This window comes from Globicephala melas, chromosome 15 (assembly GCF_963455315.2).
Source record: "Globicephala melas chromosome 15, mGloMel1.2, whole genome shotgun sequence".
Taxonomy (NCBI): Eukaryota; Metazoa; Chordata; class Mammalia; order Artiodactyla; family Delphinidae; genus Globicephala; species Globicephala melas.
Genome location: NC_083328.1, coordinates 30869550 through 30890183, shown reverse-complemented (window position 1 = coordinate 30890183; position 20634 = coordinate 30869550). Strand labels below are relative to the sequence as shown.

The following is a 20634-nucleotide window of genomic DNA, read 5'->3' as shown; positions in this document are numbered from 1 at the left end:
GCAGGCGGGCCGAGCGGAAGGAGAGGGCAAAGTGCTTGCAAAGCCGGGTTCTGTCTGCAGCCTCTGAAAAGACCCACGGCACCCACGGCTGATTGTAACAAGATGCAGAATAAAATTTACGCCCCCACCCAAGAGAATCATAGAAGAGGCGAGATGCGGGTGGCAACGCACAGTGCAAAGATCGGAAGTTCGGCGTGGATGACGCTGGCTTTGAACCCTGACTGCGCGGAGGACTGTGCAGCCGCGGGTGTTCCCAGCCTCAGCCCAGGGCCCGTGGCGCTGGCCTCCTAGGGATGCTGCAAGAATCGAACCCCATGGCACGGGTGAGGAGCGCCTGGTGTGTAGTAGGTGCATAATAAATGCTCTTTGCTTCTCTGCGCCTTCTCATCCCAGTCTTTCTCCTTCTTCCGTCACTTTTTCTTCTTCCCCCTCCCCCATACTGTAGTCCCTGCATCCCAAGAGGCCCGCAAATCCCAGATAGGGAACCTCCGGAGAGCCAGGTGACCGTCCCCTTCCCCCGAGGGACAGGGAGGAAGCAGGGGCTCCAGGGTCGTAGGTGAAAGGAGGGCTGGGAGTCTGCGCTGCCCTGGGGGCTGCCCAACACGCCCCGCCCCCAGACCCCCGTTGCCTGCCAGCCTGGAACAAGCTCACAGTCCCCTTTGTGTCACCCACCCCCTCGATCTGAGGGTCTCTCCTGCACCCTGATTCCTTTGCATTCGGTTTTTTTTCTTGTGTTTTTCTTAATTTTAATTTTTATTGGAGTATAGTTGCTTTACAACGTTGTTACTTTCTGCTGTACAGCAAAGTAAATCAGTCATTCGTATACATATATCCCCACTTTTTTGGATTTCCTTCCCATTTAGGTCACCACAGAGCACTGAGTTCCTTGTGCTATACAGTAGGTTTTCACTGGTTATCTGTTTTATACATAGTAGTGTATATATGTCAATCCCTTCTCCCAATTCATCCCACCCCCCTCCCCCCTTGGTGTCCATACATTTGTTCTCTACATCTGTGTCTCTATTTCTGCTTTGCAAATAAGTTCACCTGTACCATTTTTCTCAATTCCACATATAAGTGATATTATGCGATGTTTGGTTTTCTCTTTCTGACTTACTTCACTCTGGTCCATCCACGTCTCTGCAAATGGCACAATTGTTCCTTTTTATGGCTGAGTAGTATTCCGTTGAATAAACGTACCACATCTTCTTTATCCATTCCTCTGTTGATGGACATTTCGGTTGCTTCCATGTCCTGGCTATTGTGAATAGTGCTGCTATGAACATTGGGGTGCATGTGTCTTTCTAAACTATGGTTTTCTCCAGGTATATGTGTCTCTGGTTTTTCATTGTCCGTTTCACTCTCTGTTCCTCTCTCAGATTCTCTGCCCTTCTTTCCGCCTTTTTCTGAACCTCCCTGGGTCTCTTCCTGTCTCTCTCTCTTCTTTCTCTGGACGCAGCTCCTTCCTCTCTGTCTTCCTCTGACTTCAGTCCACTCGTCTCTGTCTGCACCTCTGTCTTTATCTCTTTTACTGTTGTTGATATGTTTCTCTGGGCCTCTCCTGTGTGTGGGTGTGGGTGTGGGTCCATCTGTTATTCTGTCCTTCTCTCTCGCTCTCTCTCCCTTCCCCCATCCTCCAGACACTCCAGCGGGGACCCAAATATTTGGGAAAGTTCAGGCGGCTGTTGGAACAGGCAGAGGTTGTGCATCTTCCTCAGTGTTCACAGAGGCCTCATATCAGCGTCCCTGCCCTTGGGTATCATGTGCTGGAAAATGACAAATGGAAATTCACTGACGGGATAAGCAAAGGCCATGGGTTGCTCCCTTTTTGGCTATAAAGGAAATCCAGGCCTCTGACTCTCAAGGGAGCAGCCCAAGATGTCAGAGGATGGGAAACAAGTGACCACGCTGAAGCCCTGAAGCCCTGAAGCCAGGGTCTGTGTCCTGGTTGTCTCACCTGCAGCATCAAGTCCCCATTCTGCAGATGAGGAGCCTGGGGGCCTCAGTCTCCTTATCTGCAAAATGGGGCAACAGTGCCTGCTCTGCGAGCTCCTGTCTCCCCTGGTCTCTTCCCCTCACCGCAGCCAGGATCCTATCAGCCCTGAGGCTCATCTCCAGGAAGAGGCACCGAGGTCAGCTTGGGGAGACCGAGGCCAGGTCTTCACTCAACCCATGTGTCCAGCCTCCAGGGAGACTCCCCTTCCAGACCCTACAAGAGGGGCCCAGGAAACACTCATGAATTGATGAATCAATTACTGGTTCTTCAGTCCTGCTCAGCAGAGGACCAGCTCCATGGGACACTGTGGTCACTGCCAAGGTCACGCTCCCCACGCACCCATCCCTGCCCCTCCTCCACGTCTTTATAGAACCTCTTCCCAGGTGACTTACCCTATGTTTTACCCATCATGTTTATTGTCTGTATGTCACACACACACAGACACACACACACAAATGTCAGCTCCATGATGACAGGGGTTTTTGTCGCTTTTGTTCATGGCTAAATTCCCAGTGCTCCAAACAGCACCTGGCACATCAGACATCCAGTAAGTAATAGTTGTTAAATGAATGAGTGAATGGAGTGATAAATGCGTGAATGAGTGAAGGCATGAATGAATGAATGAGTGATGGATGGGTGATGGATGGATGGATGAGCGAATGAATCAATTAATGGACAAATGTATGAAGTAGTGAATGAATGAATGACAAATGAATGAATGAGTGTATAAGTGAGTGAAGAAATGAATGAAGAGATGAGTGGATGGGTACGTGAATATACAAATTACGAACAAATCCGCGGATGGATGGTTGGAGGGTGGACGAGTGTGTGAGTAAATGAGGGGAATGAATGGATGAGTGAATGAATGAACCTTCACTGCCAGGCAGGGTCCTCTCCGAGGGGGCAGTGGGACAGTTCCATGGGCCATCCAGCCAGGTCTGGACTTGAGGACACAGGTCTGGGCCGAGCTTCCGCCGCAAAGGGGAGGCACCTACTTACCCTTCTTCTTGTCCTATTTACCTTTTTATGAGCAAAAGTCGCCTCCCCTGAACCCCCAAACCCCCCCTGAATCCAAGCCACGCCTCCCCCAGTCCAAACTCTTTCATCTCACCTGGGTGATGGGAGAAGCCCCTCCCTGCCATCTGCTCTCCACTCACCAGACCAAAGGAGCTTCAGCAGTTGTTCTCACACCACCCCTGCACAGCACAGTCACCTGGGGAACTTTTTAAAAATACCAGTGCCTGGGCCCACTTTTGAGGTTTTGATTCCTTTAGGTTCAGTTGTTAGAAGTTTGATTTTATTTTAAAGCCCCTGAATGATGCCTGGGTTGAGAACCGCTGTCTTGAAGCCGATGCATCTCTGCACCATCTCTGGAGGTGTCCCATTGCTCCCAAAGCAGGAATGAATGGGATGGGATGGAATAGAAGAATAGAATAGAACAGAATAGTATAGAGTAGAATCCTAAACCCAGCTTAATCATCAGCACCTCCTTACCCTGGACCACGGGCACTCTCCAGCCCACATCTTCTGCCTCCTCATCACCCCTCTAACGTCTATCACTCTCCCTCGATGCTCCTTCCTTCTTTCCCTAAAACACATAAGCTTGTTCCCACCTCAGGTACTTTGCACTTGCTGCCACCTGCCTGGTCCTCTGTTTCCCCACCTGGTAGGTTCCTCACTTGAGTCTCAGCACAATGCCACCTCTTCCAAGAAGCCCTCCCTGACTCTCCTTCCTAGAGTAGCACCTCCCAGCCACCCTCCAGCTCACAGCCCTGTTTTCTTCACTATGTGAATTTCTCATGGGTACTATTGGTTCATGCGTGTACCATCTGTTTCCATGTAACTGCAGGGATTTTGTCAGTCATCCCCATTGACGTGTCCTCAGACCCCCCAGAACAGTTCTTGACACATAACAGGTGTTTGGTAAATATTTATTTAATGAATGAGATTCTTTTCAGCCGTGTTGTCAGTTCCTTTAGAACACACATGCTTTCTCTTGTTATTATTCCTTTCGTTCCCCTAGCAGGGTTTTTCACCTTCGGCACTTTGACGTGAGGGACTAGACGGTTCTTTGTGGTGGGAGCATCCTGTGCACTGTGGAAGTTGAGCAGCACCCCTGGCCTCCACCCACTAGATGCCAGTAGCACTCGTCCCCAGTAATGACAACCAAAAATGTCTCCAGACATTCCCAAAAGCCCCAGGTGGAGAGGGAGCGGTGAATCTCCCCAGTTGAGACACCCTGCCCTGCAGTATTTAACCCACTGCTGGGCACTCAGGAAGCTGAAAACAAATGTCCCTGGACTGATTGGAATGTCAAGTCCAGCCTCAGTTCCACCATGTGACCAGCAGGTGGCAGCAAAGACCGCTCGCTCACTAGCACGGTTGCTCTCGCTTTGTGAAAAAAATTTTCTTTCCTCAGCCTAGAAACTGGTTTTGCAACCACGTTCACGCGGTGCAATGGGACTTTGTGAGCCATCCACTCAGTTTGCGCTTTTCCGAACTAGAGCGAAAGAGAAGCAGCAGCAACATCCTGAACCCAAGAGCAGACAGGGTCGGCAGAAGTGGAAAGGAAATCATCTTGGAATCAGGCAGATCTGAATTTCAGTCCTAGTTGTACCCTTTCTCTCCTTAATTTAGTCCACCTGTGCCTCAGTTCCCTGACCTGTACCCTGCCTCGCTTACCTCCAGTCATCACCAACAACCATGTCTCACCTGCCAGTCTCTCCTCAACCATGTGGCCGCTCAGAGAGCAAGGGCTTGCTCTGGTGGGTCACTGCCCCTAGTTCCTGCCATGAAATGGCCTGTCCTCGGGGGTTTGTTGAACGACTGATTGATTGATGAGCTCGTTGAGCAATGCAGGTAAGGGATGACTCAATGGGTTTCAGCTGTGATGATGTCATGCCATGCTGAGGATGATGACATCATGGCGATGGTCATGTTATGATGAGGAGGAGGATGTCATAGTTCAAGTAATGATGTCATGGTCAGGAGGAGGATGTCATGGTCAGGAGATGTCATGGTGAGAGTAAGGGTGTCATGGTGGGGTGAGGTCATGGTGAGGAGGATGACATCATGCAGTTGATAATGGTGTTCTCATGGTCCACACCAGTGGTCCCCAAACCTCTTGCCATCAGCCCTGCCCGGGCAGTTTCTTTTCTTTCCTTTTTTTTTGAATTTATTGTATTTATTTTTTAATTTATTTTGGGGCTGCATCAGGTCTTAGTTGTGGTACACGGGATCTTTCATTGTGGCTTGCAGGCTTCTCTCTAGTTGTGGCGTGCTGGTTTTCTCTCTTTGGTTGTGGCACGTGGGCTCCAGAGCACGTGGGCTCTATCATTTGCGGCACACAGGCTCTCTAGTTGAGGCACGCGAGCTCAGTAGTTGTGGCGTGTGGGCTTAGTTGCTCCGTGGCATGTGGAATGTTAGTTCCCCGACCAGGGATCTAACCCGCGTCCCTGCATTGGAAGGCCAATTCTTTACCACTGGACCACCAGGGAAGCCCCTCGGGCAGTTGCTTAAACCTGAGGTTCCCCAATCCCTCCCCACATCTCATGACGCAGCATCTTACAGGAACAGGTTCCAAACCTTAGCTGATGTTGGAATCATCTGAAGAGGCCTTGAAAATTATCGGTGCCTGGACTCCCTCCCTAGAGGTGATCAGAGCAGGGATTCAGCCCCGGAATCAGGGGTTTTAAGATGCCCTCATGATTCTAAGATGCAGGAAGGTGACAGCCAGCCCTGCCACTTAACAAACTCCCAGGTCAGTGTGATACAAAGGGTGATCCCAGACCAGGAGCATCTGCACCACCTGGGAACCGGTGAGAACTGTGAACTGTGGGACCCCACCCAGCCCCACGGACTCAAGAGACTCTGGCCAGGTGGATTTGGACATGCAGCCACCTTGGGGCCCCCATCCCCATGGGCCGAAATATCAGGATAAAAGAGGGATGGAATTTTCTGGGGGAGGGACAAAGTGTTACGATTAGTCCCCAAAGATCACCCTATCAATTGACCAACTCTGTGGGAAACTTTCAACTCCATATTCTAGACCAAAGCTCCACCCCACACGATAAACACCCTGTATCAAAACTGGAGTGATTTTCACCCCAAAGGAGCCAAGTCTTCTCAATACCAACAGGGCTGAGGAGATAGGTGCACCCCCTCACCCAGACTCGCTGTAGCCACGCCAAGAAAACATCTTCCTCTGGCCACACAACTGCTATGGGGTGTCATTGTTTCAGAGCAGAAGGGCTGCAGTATGTCACCAGGACCCGGCCTGTGATAGTACAGACCTCCCATGCTAGTGCAGAAGCGAGCCACAACCCCTGCTGCTTTCAAGGAGACCGCGTGTGTTTACGCTGTGTAAATCCTCCCAATCAAAGCTGGTTAGAGATGCAGGATCGCCAGCCCCGCACCCGACCTACCGAATCAGAGGCTGCATTTTCATAAGATCTCCATGAATTTGAGATGCGCCAGTATGAACCAGATGCCAGGCCACTCTCCTTCTTGAGGTTTTTATTGTTGTCGTTCCCCCAAATGCAGCCTCTTATGGAGCTGAGACCATCACCACAGGAAACCCCACCTGTGTTTTATAAAGTTACACACAGGCATCTGTCCGGGTTCTAAGCCAGTCTGGTGCTCATCTCAACCCAGGCTGTACTTCGGGAAAAACCGGAGCAGTTCTGGAAGCTAACGGTGCTTGGGCCCCCAACCCCAGAGACCGTGATTTCATGGCCTGAAGTGACACCTGGGCATTTTTTAAATTCCCCGGGTGACTGCAGTGGGGTATTAGGGTTGAGATCTGCTGATGCCCAGGCATAGGCCTTATTCAGGGGATGTCAGAGGACTTAGCACATGACACTGGTTATGTGTTTCCCAGTGTGTTTAAATCTCACTGGCCTTGGATGTTACACCTGGGAACTGGGCTCCATCAACACTTTGATGTGGAAACTATTTCTATCACAGGCTCGGGGTGTCCTGAGCTCACATGTAGAGTTTGGAATGAAGGCTAACTGCAAAGCCGACGGTCCAGGAGATGCTCGTTGTGTTTGGAGGATCACTGTTTCCCATTAAGTGTGAGTGCGGGTAATTCTCTCCGCGGTGAGCTTGCCAATGAGCGCTTCTTGGGCATCACAAGTTTGCTTCTTGCCCTTCCTGCTGATTGTGGCTTGCTGACCCTTCCTCTCCTCCCATGAGGACCTCCTGGCACCTGTGAAGTGACACATGAATGGGACCACTGACCGCCTGAACGTCCAAGAGGGGCTTTCGTCTCTGGGATGACTCTGTGTTGTTTCAAAAGCGAGTCGCTGACCACGGAGAATCATTGCATTAACTGAGCCTTTTCTGCTTGAGGCTCAGGACTCTAGACCAGGTGAGCACGAGCCCGGCTGGGGTCAGGGAGGACACGTCCACCTCATGGTTGCTGCGAAGCCCAGATCTCTGCCGCCTGCCCTCCAATTTCCCATGGTGCCTCGTGCCTGGTTCCAGGTCGCGGGAAGCATGAAGCCCGGTGTCTGAGACGCAGCATCCTCCACACACAGGATCCACGTCGCAGCCAGCCGGCATGAACCTGCTCAGAAAAGCTGTGATAAAGGAGAACATGCCTCTAGCTTGCTGTGTGTTTTTGCAACACTTACCTAACCTCTCTGGTCCTCCGTTTCTTTAACAAAGAAGAGAAACCCATCCAAAGGGCAGGAGTGAGGATGAAGTGAAGCCAGAGGAGACTCACGGAGGTTGCAATCAGTAAGTTCTGTACATGATGAAGGAGGTGCTTTTGCTTTTTCATGGGTTTGGCACTCAGCCTCCTCCAGCCCACACGAGACACACGTGTCTAGACAGAGCACACACCGTGCCAGGCAGCACTCAGATAGCAGCCAGGGCTGGAGCCCGGTCCACAGCGGCTCTCAGGTGGTGGCCTTTGAGGAAGAGGAAGCCGCAGCCCACCGAGATGGGTCCATGAGGCCCCCACGCCAAGCCCCTCCCTTCCACCACGACCAGGCATCGGGGCTCAGATGGCCTGGTCCTGCCTCCATCTCAGGCTGAGCAGGCGGGCTGCTGCCAGGAAGGCCGCCCCGGTGAGGAGCTCGGCGATGAAGCTGATCCAGCCCAGGGCCAGGGACCAGCCGAAGCGGATGTCCACCTGGTCCAGCAGGGCCTTCTCCTCCAGGAGAAACAGCGCCTCCCGGAAGGCGGCGGCTGAATACGCGATGTAGACGCTGATGCCCGCGAGGGTCACCAAGGCTGAAGGGGTTGCAAAGGAGAGCAGATCAGACCCCCATCCCCGGGCCCTGCCCCTCCTTCCCACTGCCGGTCCCTCTGCCCAGTGTGCTCCCTCCTCCCTTCCCCTCCCTTCCTGCCACTGGTAACTCCTGCCCATCCCCGCATCTCAGCTCCTGGCGATTCCTGGACCCCCCCCACCCCCGCCCACAAGCCAGTCCAACCCACCGTGGGGTTTCACAGCATCACATGGCCCTCCATCACTTCCCAGGTCAGAATTTGTTTGTGAAACGACTTAACCAATGCCTGTCTGCCCCAATGTGAGCTCCAGAGGGTCCACCCTGGATGCCCAGCCCCTAGAGCAGCACCCTGCACACGGCAGTGCTCCATGCATACGTTATTAGAACGCACTGTCCAGTCCCATAGCCACTGGCCCCACACGGCTCTTTAAACTTTTATTAATTTAAATGAACATCTCAGCTCCACATTGGCACCTGCCACACGCCAAGTGCTCGTTGCCTGTTTCGTGGCAAATTAGAGAATTTCTCCATCAGGAGAGTTCCCCTGGAAGGTGCTGTTTGGAGAATTAGTCACTGGGCAAACTATTAATGCCAATATTAATAATAATAGCAGGTGGGTTGAGGGGATCAGAGCCTCACCGTATTCTCATCTCCAGGCATTACTTTTCTTTATTTCCCTCCATGGATTCTGTGTGTGTGTGTCATTACTGTTCTTGGTTCTTTTTTAAGGTCCATTTCAAATGCACCAGAAGCAGGGAGGCCATAAAACAACCAGCTGTGAGTTTGGTTTTAATCAATCAAAGCAACGCCTGTCAGGATGGCAGGTGCACATGAAAGACTGAGGGTGGCCAGAGTGAGGGTCTCCCTCCAGCCCATGGCCCTAACACTGACGCTCTCATAACACGCTTCTTCTGTGAAATAATCAAAGCCATTCTCAGAATCTGCTCTCACCCCTATGCTTCTCTCTTGGGAACACAGACCCAGGGACCCTGGGTGGGGAGCTACTGATCCCTTCCAGCTAGGAGATCACAGGAGGGGGAAGCAAGTCCCAGAAGCGATGGGACCCCCCCCAACCCTTCCCTTCTGGGGGATCGGGCACAGCCCCTCCTGGAACCCGGGCCCCGTACAGGGTGGGCACCTACCTCCAAAGAGGAAGAGGGTCCCCGTGAGCAGGAGAAGGAGGGAGGCTCGCAGGAGGAAGCTCAGAAACCCTGTCATCCCCCCAAAAACCATCAGGATGAGGCTGAGGGGCAGCAGAATCACAAACGTCCCATGCATGGCTTAGGGGAGACAGGAGGACAGCAGGTTACTAACATCCTTCTGTTAATCAACAGACATTCACTGAGCACCTCCTGTGGGCCAGCACCCAAACGCTGGGGGAAGAAATCAACACCACTGCTGCTTATAATAATGATGGTAGGGCTTCCCTGGTGGCGCAGTGGTTGAGAGTCCACCTGCCGATGCAGGGGACACGGGTTCGTGCCCCGGTCCGGGAAGATCCCACATGCCGCGGAGCGGCTAGGCCCATGAGCCATGGCCGCTGAGCCTGCGCGTCCGGAGCCTGTGCTCCACAACGGGAGAGGCCACAACACTGAGAGGCCCGCGTACCGCAAAAAATAATAATAATAATGATAATAATATTATTAATAGCAACAGTTATCGAGGCTCAGCTATGCCAGACTTTGTGCTGTATGAGTATCAGCTCAAGTAATTCTCACACACCCTGCGAGGGAAGTATTATTCTTGTTCATTCGCTTCTTCACTCAGCACGTGTATTGAGTGCATGCTTTGTGCCAGGCTCTGTCCCCGGCACAGCAGCTTCAGCGGCAAATCCACCAGGACTCCTGCCCTCGTCGGGCTGTGTGGATTCAAGCAAGTGAACAAATAAGTGACAAAGTTGAGAGATGGTGACAAACTCCTGGGGCGGGGCGTGAATAAAGCAGAGGAGGGGCCGGAGCAGTGGCTCCACTCAAGAAGTGACATTGGAGCAAAGACCTGAAGAAGGCGAGGAAGGCAGCTGCGCAAGGGCCGGAAGGGAGGGGCCGCAGGGAGGGGCGGGGGCGGAGTCTGAGATGGGAGGGCGTGTGCCCGGTGCGGCTGAGGCTGGCAAAAGCCGGCGAGGGCAGCGGGGAGTCAGGGAGGGGAAGGCAGTGCAGGAGGAAGGCAGAGTTAACAGCAGCTCACGTGGGGCTCCTGAGCCATCGGGAAGATTTTGAACTTCTCTCTGAATGAGATGGAGGCCACCAGACAGTTTGGGGCGGAAGAAACTAGAATTTAGCTTCAGTTTCTAAAGGTCGCTCTGGCCACTATATTGAGAGTGGACAGCAGAGGGCGTAGTGGGTTGAAAGGCGGCTCCCAAGTTCACATCCAGCAGGAAACTGTGAATGTGACCTCATTAGGGACAAGAGTCGTTGCCGATGTAAGGAAGTCCAGGGTCTCCAGATGAGCTCATCTCGGGTGAGACCCAATGACTTTATTTATTTATTTATTTATTTAAACATCTTTATTGAAGTATAATTGCTTTACAATGGTGTGTTAGTTTCTGCTGTATAACAGAGTGAATCAGCTATACGTATACATATATCCCCATATCTCTTCCCTCTTGCATCTCCCTCCTTCCCACCCTCCCTATCCCACCCCTCCAGGTGGTCACAAAGCACCGAGCTGATCTCCCTGTGCTATGCGGCTGCTTCCCACTAGCTAGCTATTTTACATTTGGTAGTGTATATATGTCAGTGCCACTCTCTCACTTCGTCCCAGCTTACCCTTCCCCCTCCCCATGTCCTCAAGTCCATTCTCTAGGTCTGTGTCTTTATTCCTGTTCTGCCCCTAGGTTCTTCAGAACCTTTTTTATTGTTTTTAGATTCCATATATATGTGTTAGCATATGGTACTTGTTTTTCTCTTTCTGACTTACTTCACTCTGTATGACAGTCTCTAGGTCCATCCACCTCACTACAAATAACTCAATTTCGTTTCTTTTTATGGCTGAATAATATTCCATTGTATATATGTGCCACATCTTCTTTATCCATTCATCTGTCGATTGTCACTTAGGTTGCTTCCATGTCCTGGCTATTGTAAATAGAGCTGCAATGAACATTGTGGTACATGACTCTTTTTGAATTTTTGTTTTCTCAGGGTATATGCCCAGTAGTGGGATTGCTGGATCGTATGGTAGTTCTATTTTTAGTTTTTTAAGGAAGCTCCATACTGTTCTCCACAGTGGCTGTATCAATTTACATTCCCACCGACAGTGCAAGAGGGTTCCTTTTTCTTCACACCCTCTCCAGCATTCAGCGTTTGTAGATGTTTTGATGATGGCCATTCTGACTGGTGTGAGGTGATGCCTCATTGTAGTTTTGATTTGCATTTCTCTAATATTAGTGACGTTGAGCATACTTTCATGTCTCTGTTGGCAATCTGTATATCTTCTTTGACTTTATAAGAGAAAGGGGGGGAAATACAGAGGAGAAGATGAGGTGAAAACAGAGATGGAGATCAGAGTAATGCTTCTACAAGCCAAGGACCACCCGGGAGGGACGGCAGCCCCCAGAAGCCAGGAGTGAGGGCTGGAATGGATTCTCCCCCAGAACCTCCAGAAGGACCAATCCTGCTGACACCTTGATTTTGGACTTCTGACCTCCAGAACTTGAGACGATAAATTCCTGTTGCTTTAAGCCGCCGAGCTTGCGGTAACTTCTCAGCTGGCCGAGAAAACAGTACAGGGACCCAGCTGGAAGCAGGAAGACCATGGGGTGGCTACTGCAATAACCCTGGACCTGGATGGAAGCAGTGGGGTGGTGAGAAGTGGTCAGGTCCCAGGTATATTTTGAAGGTAAAACAAGCAACCACTTTGATGAGAGTAGGAGAAAAAGAGAGGGGCAAGGTGACACTGAGATTTAGGGCCTGAGCCACGGGATGGATGAGTTGCCATCTGCCAAGATGGGAAAGATGGGGGAGGCAGAGTGGGCTGCGGTGGATACCAGGACTTGTCAAGGGTGAGATGCCTGCTGGACTCCAAGCAGAGATGCCACAAGCAGTGGTTTACAGTAGAGCAGAGTTCAGTGGGAGATCTGGGTGGGTGTCAATATGGTACCATTATTATGAAGGTTGGAACAGAGAGCAGACAGAGTGGGACCCAACTCAGCCAGGGTGTTTGAGAAAATTTCACAGGGGCTGAGCTGCAGCTAAGACGTGAAGGAATGCGGCTTCACCAGAGGACGGAGGCGATGGTCAACAAGTGTGTATCCAGCACCTGCCAGGTTCCAGGGCTCAGCAGGGAGCAAAGCCAGCAAGGATGCAGGAGTTCATATCCTTCCCAGCCACTGGAAGCATTCTCTGCTGGAGAAGAGTGACAGGTGGGGGGATGAGCAGGAGAGAATAGGGGGAGGCCAGAGAAAGAACGACTCAGAAAAGTGCCACCAGCATCCATCCCCCGCTCCTCTGACCCCAAATTGCTTGTCTTTTGTGAGTCACTTAATCCTCAGAACCCCATTTTCACATCCATGAAATGGAGGTCATAACGTGCAGCTCATGGTGTTATCATAAGAACAATGTGTGTGGAGAAAATGGAGAGTTCCATAGAGCAAGTATTAAGTAAACCATAACCCTGCCAACAATAAAGATGATGAAGACAATCACTCAGTCGGACTTCCACTGTGATCAAATCACTTTGTCTTCAGGACCCTAAATGCCACCAGCCTTGGCAAGTCGAGGAAACAAAGCTGATTTCCTTTCCGGGGCTGTCACACGATAAAATGTGATTCCAGGGGGCGGGACCTGTAGTCCTTCCTCCTTCCCTCCTTCCTTCCCTCCCTCCCTCGCTCCCTCCATTCCTTCCTTCCTTCCTTCCTTCTTTCTTTCCTTTCTTTCTAAAGGAAAAACTTTGGGAAAGGAAGCACAACAGCTGGTGTGAAAACCTGGTTCTGTAAGCTCTGTCTCCTGCATGGCATTGTCTCCAGATGATGGCTGAGAAATGAAATCATTTCTCATTTAGAAAGTAATGAGGTTTCCCGGAGCTGGTTTGGCCCAGCAGTCCCACATGTGAGGTCCCCAGACAAGGCTGCTGCTGAGTTCGCGTCCATGTGCAATTAAATGTCTGTGCAAGAACAGGACACCCACTGGGAAAGCTGTAAGATCTCCTGCTGAAATTTGGTTTAGTATATATATATTTTTTTGGTATGTGCCTTGGTATTTTTTATTTTCTGATTTTCAGGACTGCTGTCTGGGGACATAAATATTGATTCTGGGTTATGTTCTACTTGGAAATGTCCCCACCTCCAGTCACATCTCACTCAGAAACAAACGTCTATGGGCCCCATAGAGCCTGGGGCTGCTGCAGGGGACATGGTCTCTGCCCTCATGGAGACCACAGTCCAGTACAGGAGACAGACTAGTAGGAAATAAAGGGGATAATTACAGACCAAGTGTCACAAAGGACATGAGTGTGATGATGCAGAAAAACAGGGTGGGCAGCGAGGGGGGTGCACTTCTATAGATGAGATCGTTGTTTTAATTTCCTAGAGCTGACATAACAAATTACTACAAACTAGGTGTCTTAATAGCAGGAGGAATTTATTCTCTCACGGTTCTGGAGGCCCTAAGTCCAAAATCAAGGTGTCAGCAGGACCGCGCTCCCTTCAGAGACTCCAGGGGAGGATCCTTCCTTGACTCTTCCAGCTTCTGGCAGTTGCCGGCAATCCTTGGCATTCCTTGGCTCGTGGCAGCATCCCTCCGTCCACCTTCATCTTCCTATGACCTTCTTTTCTCTCCTCTGTGATTCTCCTTTTTTTTTTACCAGGACACTCGTCACAGGATTTAGGTTAATCCACAATGATCTCATCTCGAGAGCCTTAACTCAATTACACCTGCGAAGTTACTTTTCCCAAATGAGGTCCCATTCACAGGTACCGAGGGTTAGGATGTGGACACATCTTTTGTGGGGGGGCGGTGATACCTTTCAATCCACTACAGTTTTTACAGTAGGAGCTCAAGACGTGAGAGCTAAGATTACCGTCTAGAGTTAATAATACTAATAATGTTGGAGATCAGGAAGATAACTAACATGCAGCCCTGTCCTCAAGGAAGCTATGTTCTGATGACAATAGACTCGAAAATTTACAAAAATTATAAAAATCCACTTCCTTACCAGGCATAACAGGACTGAATATCTCTGAGCATTTCTTGGAGTCTCCAAGTCATACTGACAAGGTTTGAAAATAAAGATAGTGACACCTTCCCCTTTGGGAAATGGTTCCTGAGACTTCCTTCTTTCGCCAGAGCTTCTGATGTTTCTGGAGAATAATACTTCTCTGCTCTCTTTAAGAGAAGGACTGTTACTTCGCTAACCACCCCGGGGCTTCCTGACCTCGCAAGCATTCTGCAAGGCTGCTTTTCCCATCGAGCTATTCTCTGAACAGTGCAATAATGAATCATTCACACAGTTATCCTTGGCGTGAACGACTTGGCATTTTTCTGGGTTTGCTTTTCCTTTGCAGCAAAGCACTTCTGAGTCGAAAAGATCTCTTGCACCTGGTACGTATTTGCTCTTGATGGAAAAAAATGACCTGTCAACATTATTAGTGTTATTAATTCTACATGGTAATCTTAGTTCTCACGTGTTGAGTTCCTACTGTAGGCAGTGGAGGATAGCAGAACTCTGAACCCAAGAAACAGGCTGGGAACTTTTCCCCTGGTCTGCCGTGGCCTCCGGTCTTGGCACACTCACGTTATACTGGAATTACCCTCGACGTAGCATCATTCTAAAAGAATAGAAACTGCCTGGGTTCAAATCCCAGATCAACCAGTTACCGTGCAAACTTTGGTAACTTACCTAACCTCTCTGTGCCTCGGTTTCCTCATTTGAAAAGTGAGGAGTATAATAACAGTACCTGCCTCGTGGGTCTGTTGTGAAGATTAAATGGGTTAAACACGTAAAGACCTCAGGACAGGGTCTGGCACACAGCACCTGTTCTGTAATCATTGACTGTTATTTTTATTGCCCTTCAACCACTCCACTGAAAGTGGTCCCCACCTCCTTTTATTACATGCCCCTGTTTTATTTCCTTTGTTATACCTACTGCTATTTGAAGCCATTTTATGTTAATTTATTCACTGGTCCGTGTGTTTATTATCTGTCTCCTGCACTAGACACTAAGCCTATGTGGCAAGGACCCCACCTGTCTCATCATGTTTTATCCCCAGCACTAAGCAAAGGCATTTGCAATGATTAGCTCCATTTTACAGATGAGAAGCCTGAGGTTCAGGGAGACAATATGACTTAGAGCAGAAGGAGGAGACAATAACTGACCTCCTGCTTTGGGTGATACCCTACGCTGGATGCTTTCCTTCTGTGATCTCATTTCATCTCAAAACAGCCCAGTTATTTTCTCAATTTATTATTTTATTGAAGTATAGTTGAATGACAATGTTGTGTTAACTACTGCTGCACAGCAGAGTGACTCAGTCATACATATATACACATTCTTTTTCATATTCTTTTCCATCCACAGGATATTGAATATAGTTCCCTGTGCTATACAGTAGGACCTTGCTGTTTATAAAACAGCCCATTTATGGAAGGAGGTGGCTGGCCAGAGGTCACACAGCTGGGAGGAAGGAGGGCCCTTATCTATGATGTGGCTGACCCCACCCCCCACATCCTGCTGGGAGAGGCACATGACTCAGCTCAGCCAATCAGCACATTCCTTCCCTTCGGCCACACTGACTGGCTCAGACCTGGGCACATGATCCAATCTAGTCCAGTCAGAGACCTACCTGGAGGTTTTGCAGAATGACTGGGCAACAGGCTCCTTCTGCTTAGGTTGCTGATTCTGGAGAGGATTTAGTTGAAAGCAGAACCCAAACAGAAGCAAAGCCCAGAGAGGAGAAAAAGAAATCGAGTTTAGCTCTGGATCCCAGGGGGCTTGAGCTTTTCAGTTTCGTGGACCAGGAATTCCTTTTCTGTTTCAACTAGTATGATTTGCGTTTCCGTCACTTACCATCAAAAGACTCCTGGCTGATACAGCTAGCCTGGTTGGTTCTAGACTGTGGCTCTTTTATGTAAACTGTGCTGAATTTGAAGACCCCCCCGCCACCAAAACAAATTCCAGTCCCTAGCCAGGGAACCAAACCCATGACATCCCCAGAGCTAATCAGGAAGATAAAACATCCAAGCAAGGTGGATTTTTATTGGGTACTGAAGTAGGCTACCTGCTTGGATTTTCTTGGAGGGAAAACCAATGGTTCTTCCCATACACCCCCACGGGGATTTGTCTAGGAGGCTGACTCACAGAACACGCTGCTTGTCACCTGGCCTCTCTCCTCTATGGGCTCTGCATAAAGGGAATGAAACGTCTTCATATAATAAAAGAACTTGGACAACATTCAAAACTCTTTCTGGGGATAAAGAGAGTCTGTGAAAAAGCTCTCTCTGGGGGTGATTTGCAGTGAGCACGAGGTCTGACGCGCAGCCTCCTCTCTGTGATGATACAATGGTAGTAAGAGCAGCTAACACTTATGGCAGACTTAAAGGAGCCGGACACTGCATGAGGCTCTTTAAACACGCTCTCCCGCTTCATCCTTGAATTAGCCTTATGAGGAGACATGACAGTTATCTTCATTTTGCCCATGGGGGAACTGAGGCTCGAAGAGGTAAGAAATTTGCCCAAAGCCACGTGCCTAGTTGGTGGTGAAGCAGGGGGTTAGACCTAGGGCCAAGGGAACAGATGAACAGACTGTGGATGTGAGTTTTGCCTGTTTCTCAAAACCCTGGACAACACACGGTTGGTTCGTTATCAAGTTTCATGAAGAGACCAGACCAGTGGTGACTGTGGTTAGCCATCCAGTTTACTCACTGATGTGATAAGCAGGCTGAATGCCAGCACCCAGCCCAGCAAAGGGCCATAGATGTGACTGCACCTAAAAGAGGCTGGGGGGACTTCCCTGGTGGCTCAGTGGTTAAGAATCTGCCTGCCAATGCAGGGGACACGGGTTAGAGCCCCGGTCCGGGAAGATCCCACATGCCGCGGAGCAACCAAGCCCGTGCGCCACAACTACTGAGCCCGCATGCCACAACTGCTGAGCCCGCACGCCACACCTACTGAAGCCCTTGTGCCTAGAGCCCATGCTCCACAACAAGAGAAGCCACCGCAATGAGAAGCCCACGCACTGCAGCAAAGAGTAGCCCCCGCTCGCCGCAACTAGAGAAAGCCCATGCGCAGCAACGAAGACCCGACACGGCCAAAAATAAATAAAATAATAATAATAATAAATAAAAAATAAATAAAATAAGCTGCACAGGAACAATTTTAAAGTCCAAAGAGACACCAGCTTTGTTTTAAGGCTGTAGTAGCTTGATACACCATCTCCTTGCTACCTTCTCCAGCCTTCTCTGTGGACCACAGCACTACATTCAGAAGCCTGTTAGCCAACACAGGAGTTTTTGAACAGGAATTCTTGATTACTCTTGATATGCCCTGAGAACACCCAAAGTTCCTCCTAGCACAGCTTGGGGCTGAGGACAGAGTTCGTGAGACCACTTCCTTTCCTCCACCCCCCTCATATTCCAAGCATCTAGGGGATATCTCCTTCAACGGAACTTCATTCAGTGGTGTGCTGGAGCTGGATTATATCACAGGGTCAGCTGTTAAGTTTTCAGCAGTATGAGGAGCCAGTTGACATCATGTTGACAGCCTGAAACTGACCACAGTGGGAATATTTTACACCACAGAGATTGGCAAATGCCACAAATCAAGACTCTCCCCTCCCGCAGACAGCCAATTGTTAAATATTTTCCAGCCCACCACTGGACTTTAGAGAAAGAGTCTGGTTCATTCATATACTCATTCAGTCATTCAACAAATTTGGATTGAGTTCTACCTCTAAATAATAGAGTTTGCATTCACTCGCATGCCTGCTCAGCAAACCTTGGCTCATGGGCTACTCTATACCAGGCTCTGTGCTAAACACAGGGAATCCAGCAGTGGCAAGAAAGACGTGGTCCCTGCCCTCATGGAGCTCAGGGTCGAAAAAAATGCCACACAACCTGTAGCACGAGTAGGAGCTGACCAAGTCAAGCTGGAAGGATGGGAGCAGGGAGACTCCAATTGGAGGCAATGGCATGTGCAAAGTTCCTGTGGCAGGAGGAAACTGAGCACCCCTCCAGGAACTGGACCAAGGCCAGCATAGCCAGAGAGGAAAGAGCAAAGGGGAGAGTGGAGTTGGAGAGGGACCCTGGCAGCCCTTGTGGGCCATGCTAGGGACTTGTCTTCATTCTAAGAGTCACATCCCCAAGCCTCACTCAGTAAGTCTATCAAAAGCTGCGCATACTTTTCAAGGTCTATGGAACTCAGTCCTCATTTCCTCATCGTGTCCTTTCTGTGGTACCTCTCTGGGCCTCAGTTTCCTCTTTGGAAAAATAAAGATTAAGACAGAGATGACAAAGAACTTCATAGGGAGGCTGTGGAGATGAAATGAGGACACAGATGGAGAGCGTTCAGCTCCATGTCTGGCCAGCTGCGAGCCTCAGTGAATCGAACTATGACTTTGACTTCCCTCCTTCCTCCACTGTTTATTCAGCCCGTTTGCTTTCTCAAATTCTATCCTCCCACCTTTCCAGAGTTCCAATCACTGTGCCAGGCACTGGGAAATCAGCCAGGAACAACAGACACATGGTCCCTGGCGACAGGGAGCCGTCCTCTGCCTCCTGGTTGCTTCTCTTGAATCATTCAACAAATATTTACTGCATCCCTCCTACTGCCAAGCGCTTGTTCTCAACACCGAGGATGCAGAGAAGGCTGACAAGGGGTTGTGACAGTCAGCTCCCCGGGCTGGTTTAGGTGTCTCTTCGGGCTCCCAGCCACCCTCCCTCGTGCTGCTTGTCACTCTGAAATGTAACTGCGCACTTCCACCTCGGTCTCACCAGCTAGTCTGTGCGCCCCCTGAGCGCCTGGCCTGGGCCTTCGGCAGCAGCACGGTGCCTGGCGCACAGAAAGCCTTCAGCCAACGTTTGTTGAATGAATCCTCAACCACACGTTACGGGTGGAGCAAGTGGACCCGGTTCCTGCTCCTACCCGCGTTCCCCTCTCCCGCCGGTGCCAGAGGCGGCCCCGACCGCCCTCTCCAACGCAGCGCCAACGCCCCCCACCCCACCTCGCCTGCTGTTTGGACAAAAGCTCCCAAACTGGTGTCCAGCCCCGGGTCCTCCCCCATCCCACACTCCCCGGACTCACTGAGAAGTTGTCGGCTCGAGTCGCTGAAGGTCACGTTCTCCTGCCAGAAGGGGTTCATCAGCGGCGCGCACGGGCTCTGGACTGGATGGGGCAGAGGACTCGGTGGGCGGGGGCCCCGGGGTTCGGACCCCGGACCGAGGCTTCGCCCCGGCGCCTCTCGGAACTGCGAAGGCAGCCCCAGAAGCCCTGCCCACCTGCCCTTCCGACCCCAGATACCGCGTTTCGCGCCCCGGGGCTTGGGGGGTGGATGCGCTCCAAGCAACAAGTCCCGGGCGAGCCCGGCGCCGCGCAGGGGCGGCGGTGGCGGCCACCGCCCCGGGTACCCGGGTACGTCCTTACCCCGGCAGGTCCGCCAGAGGCCGGAGTGCGAGCTCAGAGGTTCGAGCTGGCTGCGGTTGGAGGCCCCTGCCGGGTCCCGCGCCCCCGGGCCGCTCCGCTGCAGCCGCTCTGTGTCAATGATGTACCAGAAGTCCGTGCCGATGGCGGCCGCCAGGAGCACAAAGCTGAGCGCCCCGGTCAGCGCCGCCGCGCCGGCCAGCGCTCCCAGGTGCACCTGCATCGCCGAGCCGGGACCCCACGCGCCGCCCGCAGCCCCCCGCGCCGCCTCCCGCGTCCCTGAGCTCGGAGCCGGAGAGCCGGCCTCCGGACCTCGATCCCTCCCTCCGACCCTGGCTCCGCCCCTCAGCCCCTCACCTGCGCCCTGGGACCTGCCCCGGCTCCTCCCTCAAACCCCATACCAGCCAAACCCCACCTCAGTCAACACTCCCAGCCCTAGCGCAGCCCCTCACCCCCACTCCTCACTTTCCCCCGACCCTTCTCCCTCCTACCCCCTCCCGCGCTCTCCACGAACCCCCAGCCGTTCGCCACTACGCCCTGCCTCTGCCTTTCCTCCCCAAGCCCGGCTCCTCTCCTCGCACCACCGACTCAACTTCCCACTTCCCTCCGGGTGCGCCAGGAGTCTTCCCTCTGCCGCCCTTCCCACCGCTCCCTCCTCTGCTCACAGCGCCCAGGTGACCTGCACTGTGAGAAGGGCTGGGTGGGGTGGGGGAGGGAGGGCGGCCTTCCCGCAAACTGGGGGAGCAAGAAGGACGGGCAACGGCTGTCGGGTTTGCAGGTAATCTTCAATAGCCTCTCGCTCCAGCTTCAACCACCCTTCCTCCAAAATCCAC

General features: G+C 51.5%; 1 protein-coding gene across 10 annotated transcripts; it reads right to left on the bottom strand.

The window, feature by feature from the left end:
- Nucleotides 1-781: 781 nt before the first annotated feature.
- Nucleotides 782-20077, bottom strand: TMEM114 (transmembrane protein 114). 10 transcript variants are annotated; one of them, XR_009559070.1, is made up of 5 exons: nt 19805-20077; nt 19466-19546; nt 9375-9512; nt 6421-8236; nt 782-5451 (listed from the first exon to the last, which is right to left on the bottom strand). XR_009559070.1 is itself a non-coding variant. In XM_030883793.2 (4 exons), exons 1-4 carry the CDS (start codon nt 20022-20024, stop codon nt 8004-8006), a joined length of 672 nt encoding a protein of 223 aa, XP_030739653.1. In that variant the 5' UTR covers nt 20025-20077; the 3' UTR covers nt 782-8003. The 10 variants fall into 10 exon arrangements, 7 of the variants coding, with proteins under 7 accessions (XP_030739653.1, XP_030739654.1, XP_060141013.1 ...); XR_009559071.1 differs by having other exon boundaries at nt 782-7205; nt 7633-8236; XR_009559072.1 differs by having other exon boundaries at nt 782-1766; nt 7633-8236.
- Nucleotides 20078-20634: the final 557 nt, after the last annotated feature.

Bases quoted from the DNA above. Each gene is read 5' to 3' on its own strand.
- TMEM114 (XM_030883793.2), bottom strand. From the start codon at position 20,024: ATGCAGGTGCACCTGGGAGCGCTGGCCGGCGCGGCGGCGCTGACCGGG. The intron at 19,547-19,804 runs GTAAGGACGTAC...TGCCCCATCCAG, and splicing joins CCTCTGGCGGACCTGCCGGG to TCCAGAGCCCGTGCGCGCCG. The intron at 9,513-19,465 runs GTGAGTCCGGGG...GTCTCCCCTAAG, and splicing joins CTCGAGCCGACAACTTCTCA to CCATGCATGGGACGTTTGTG.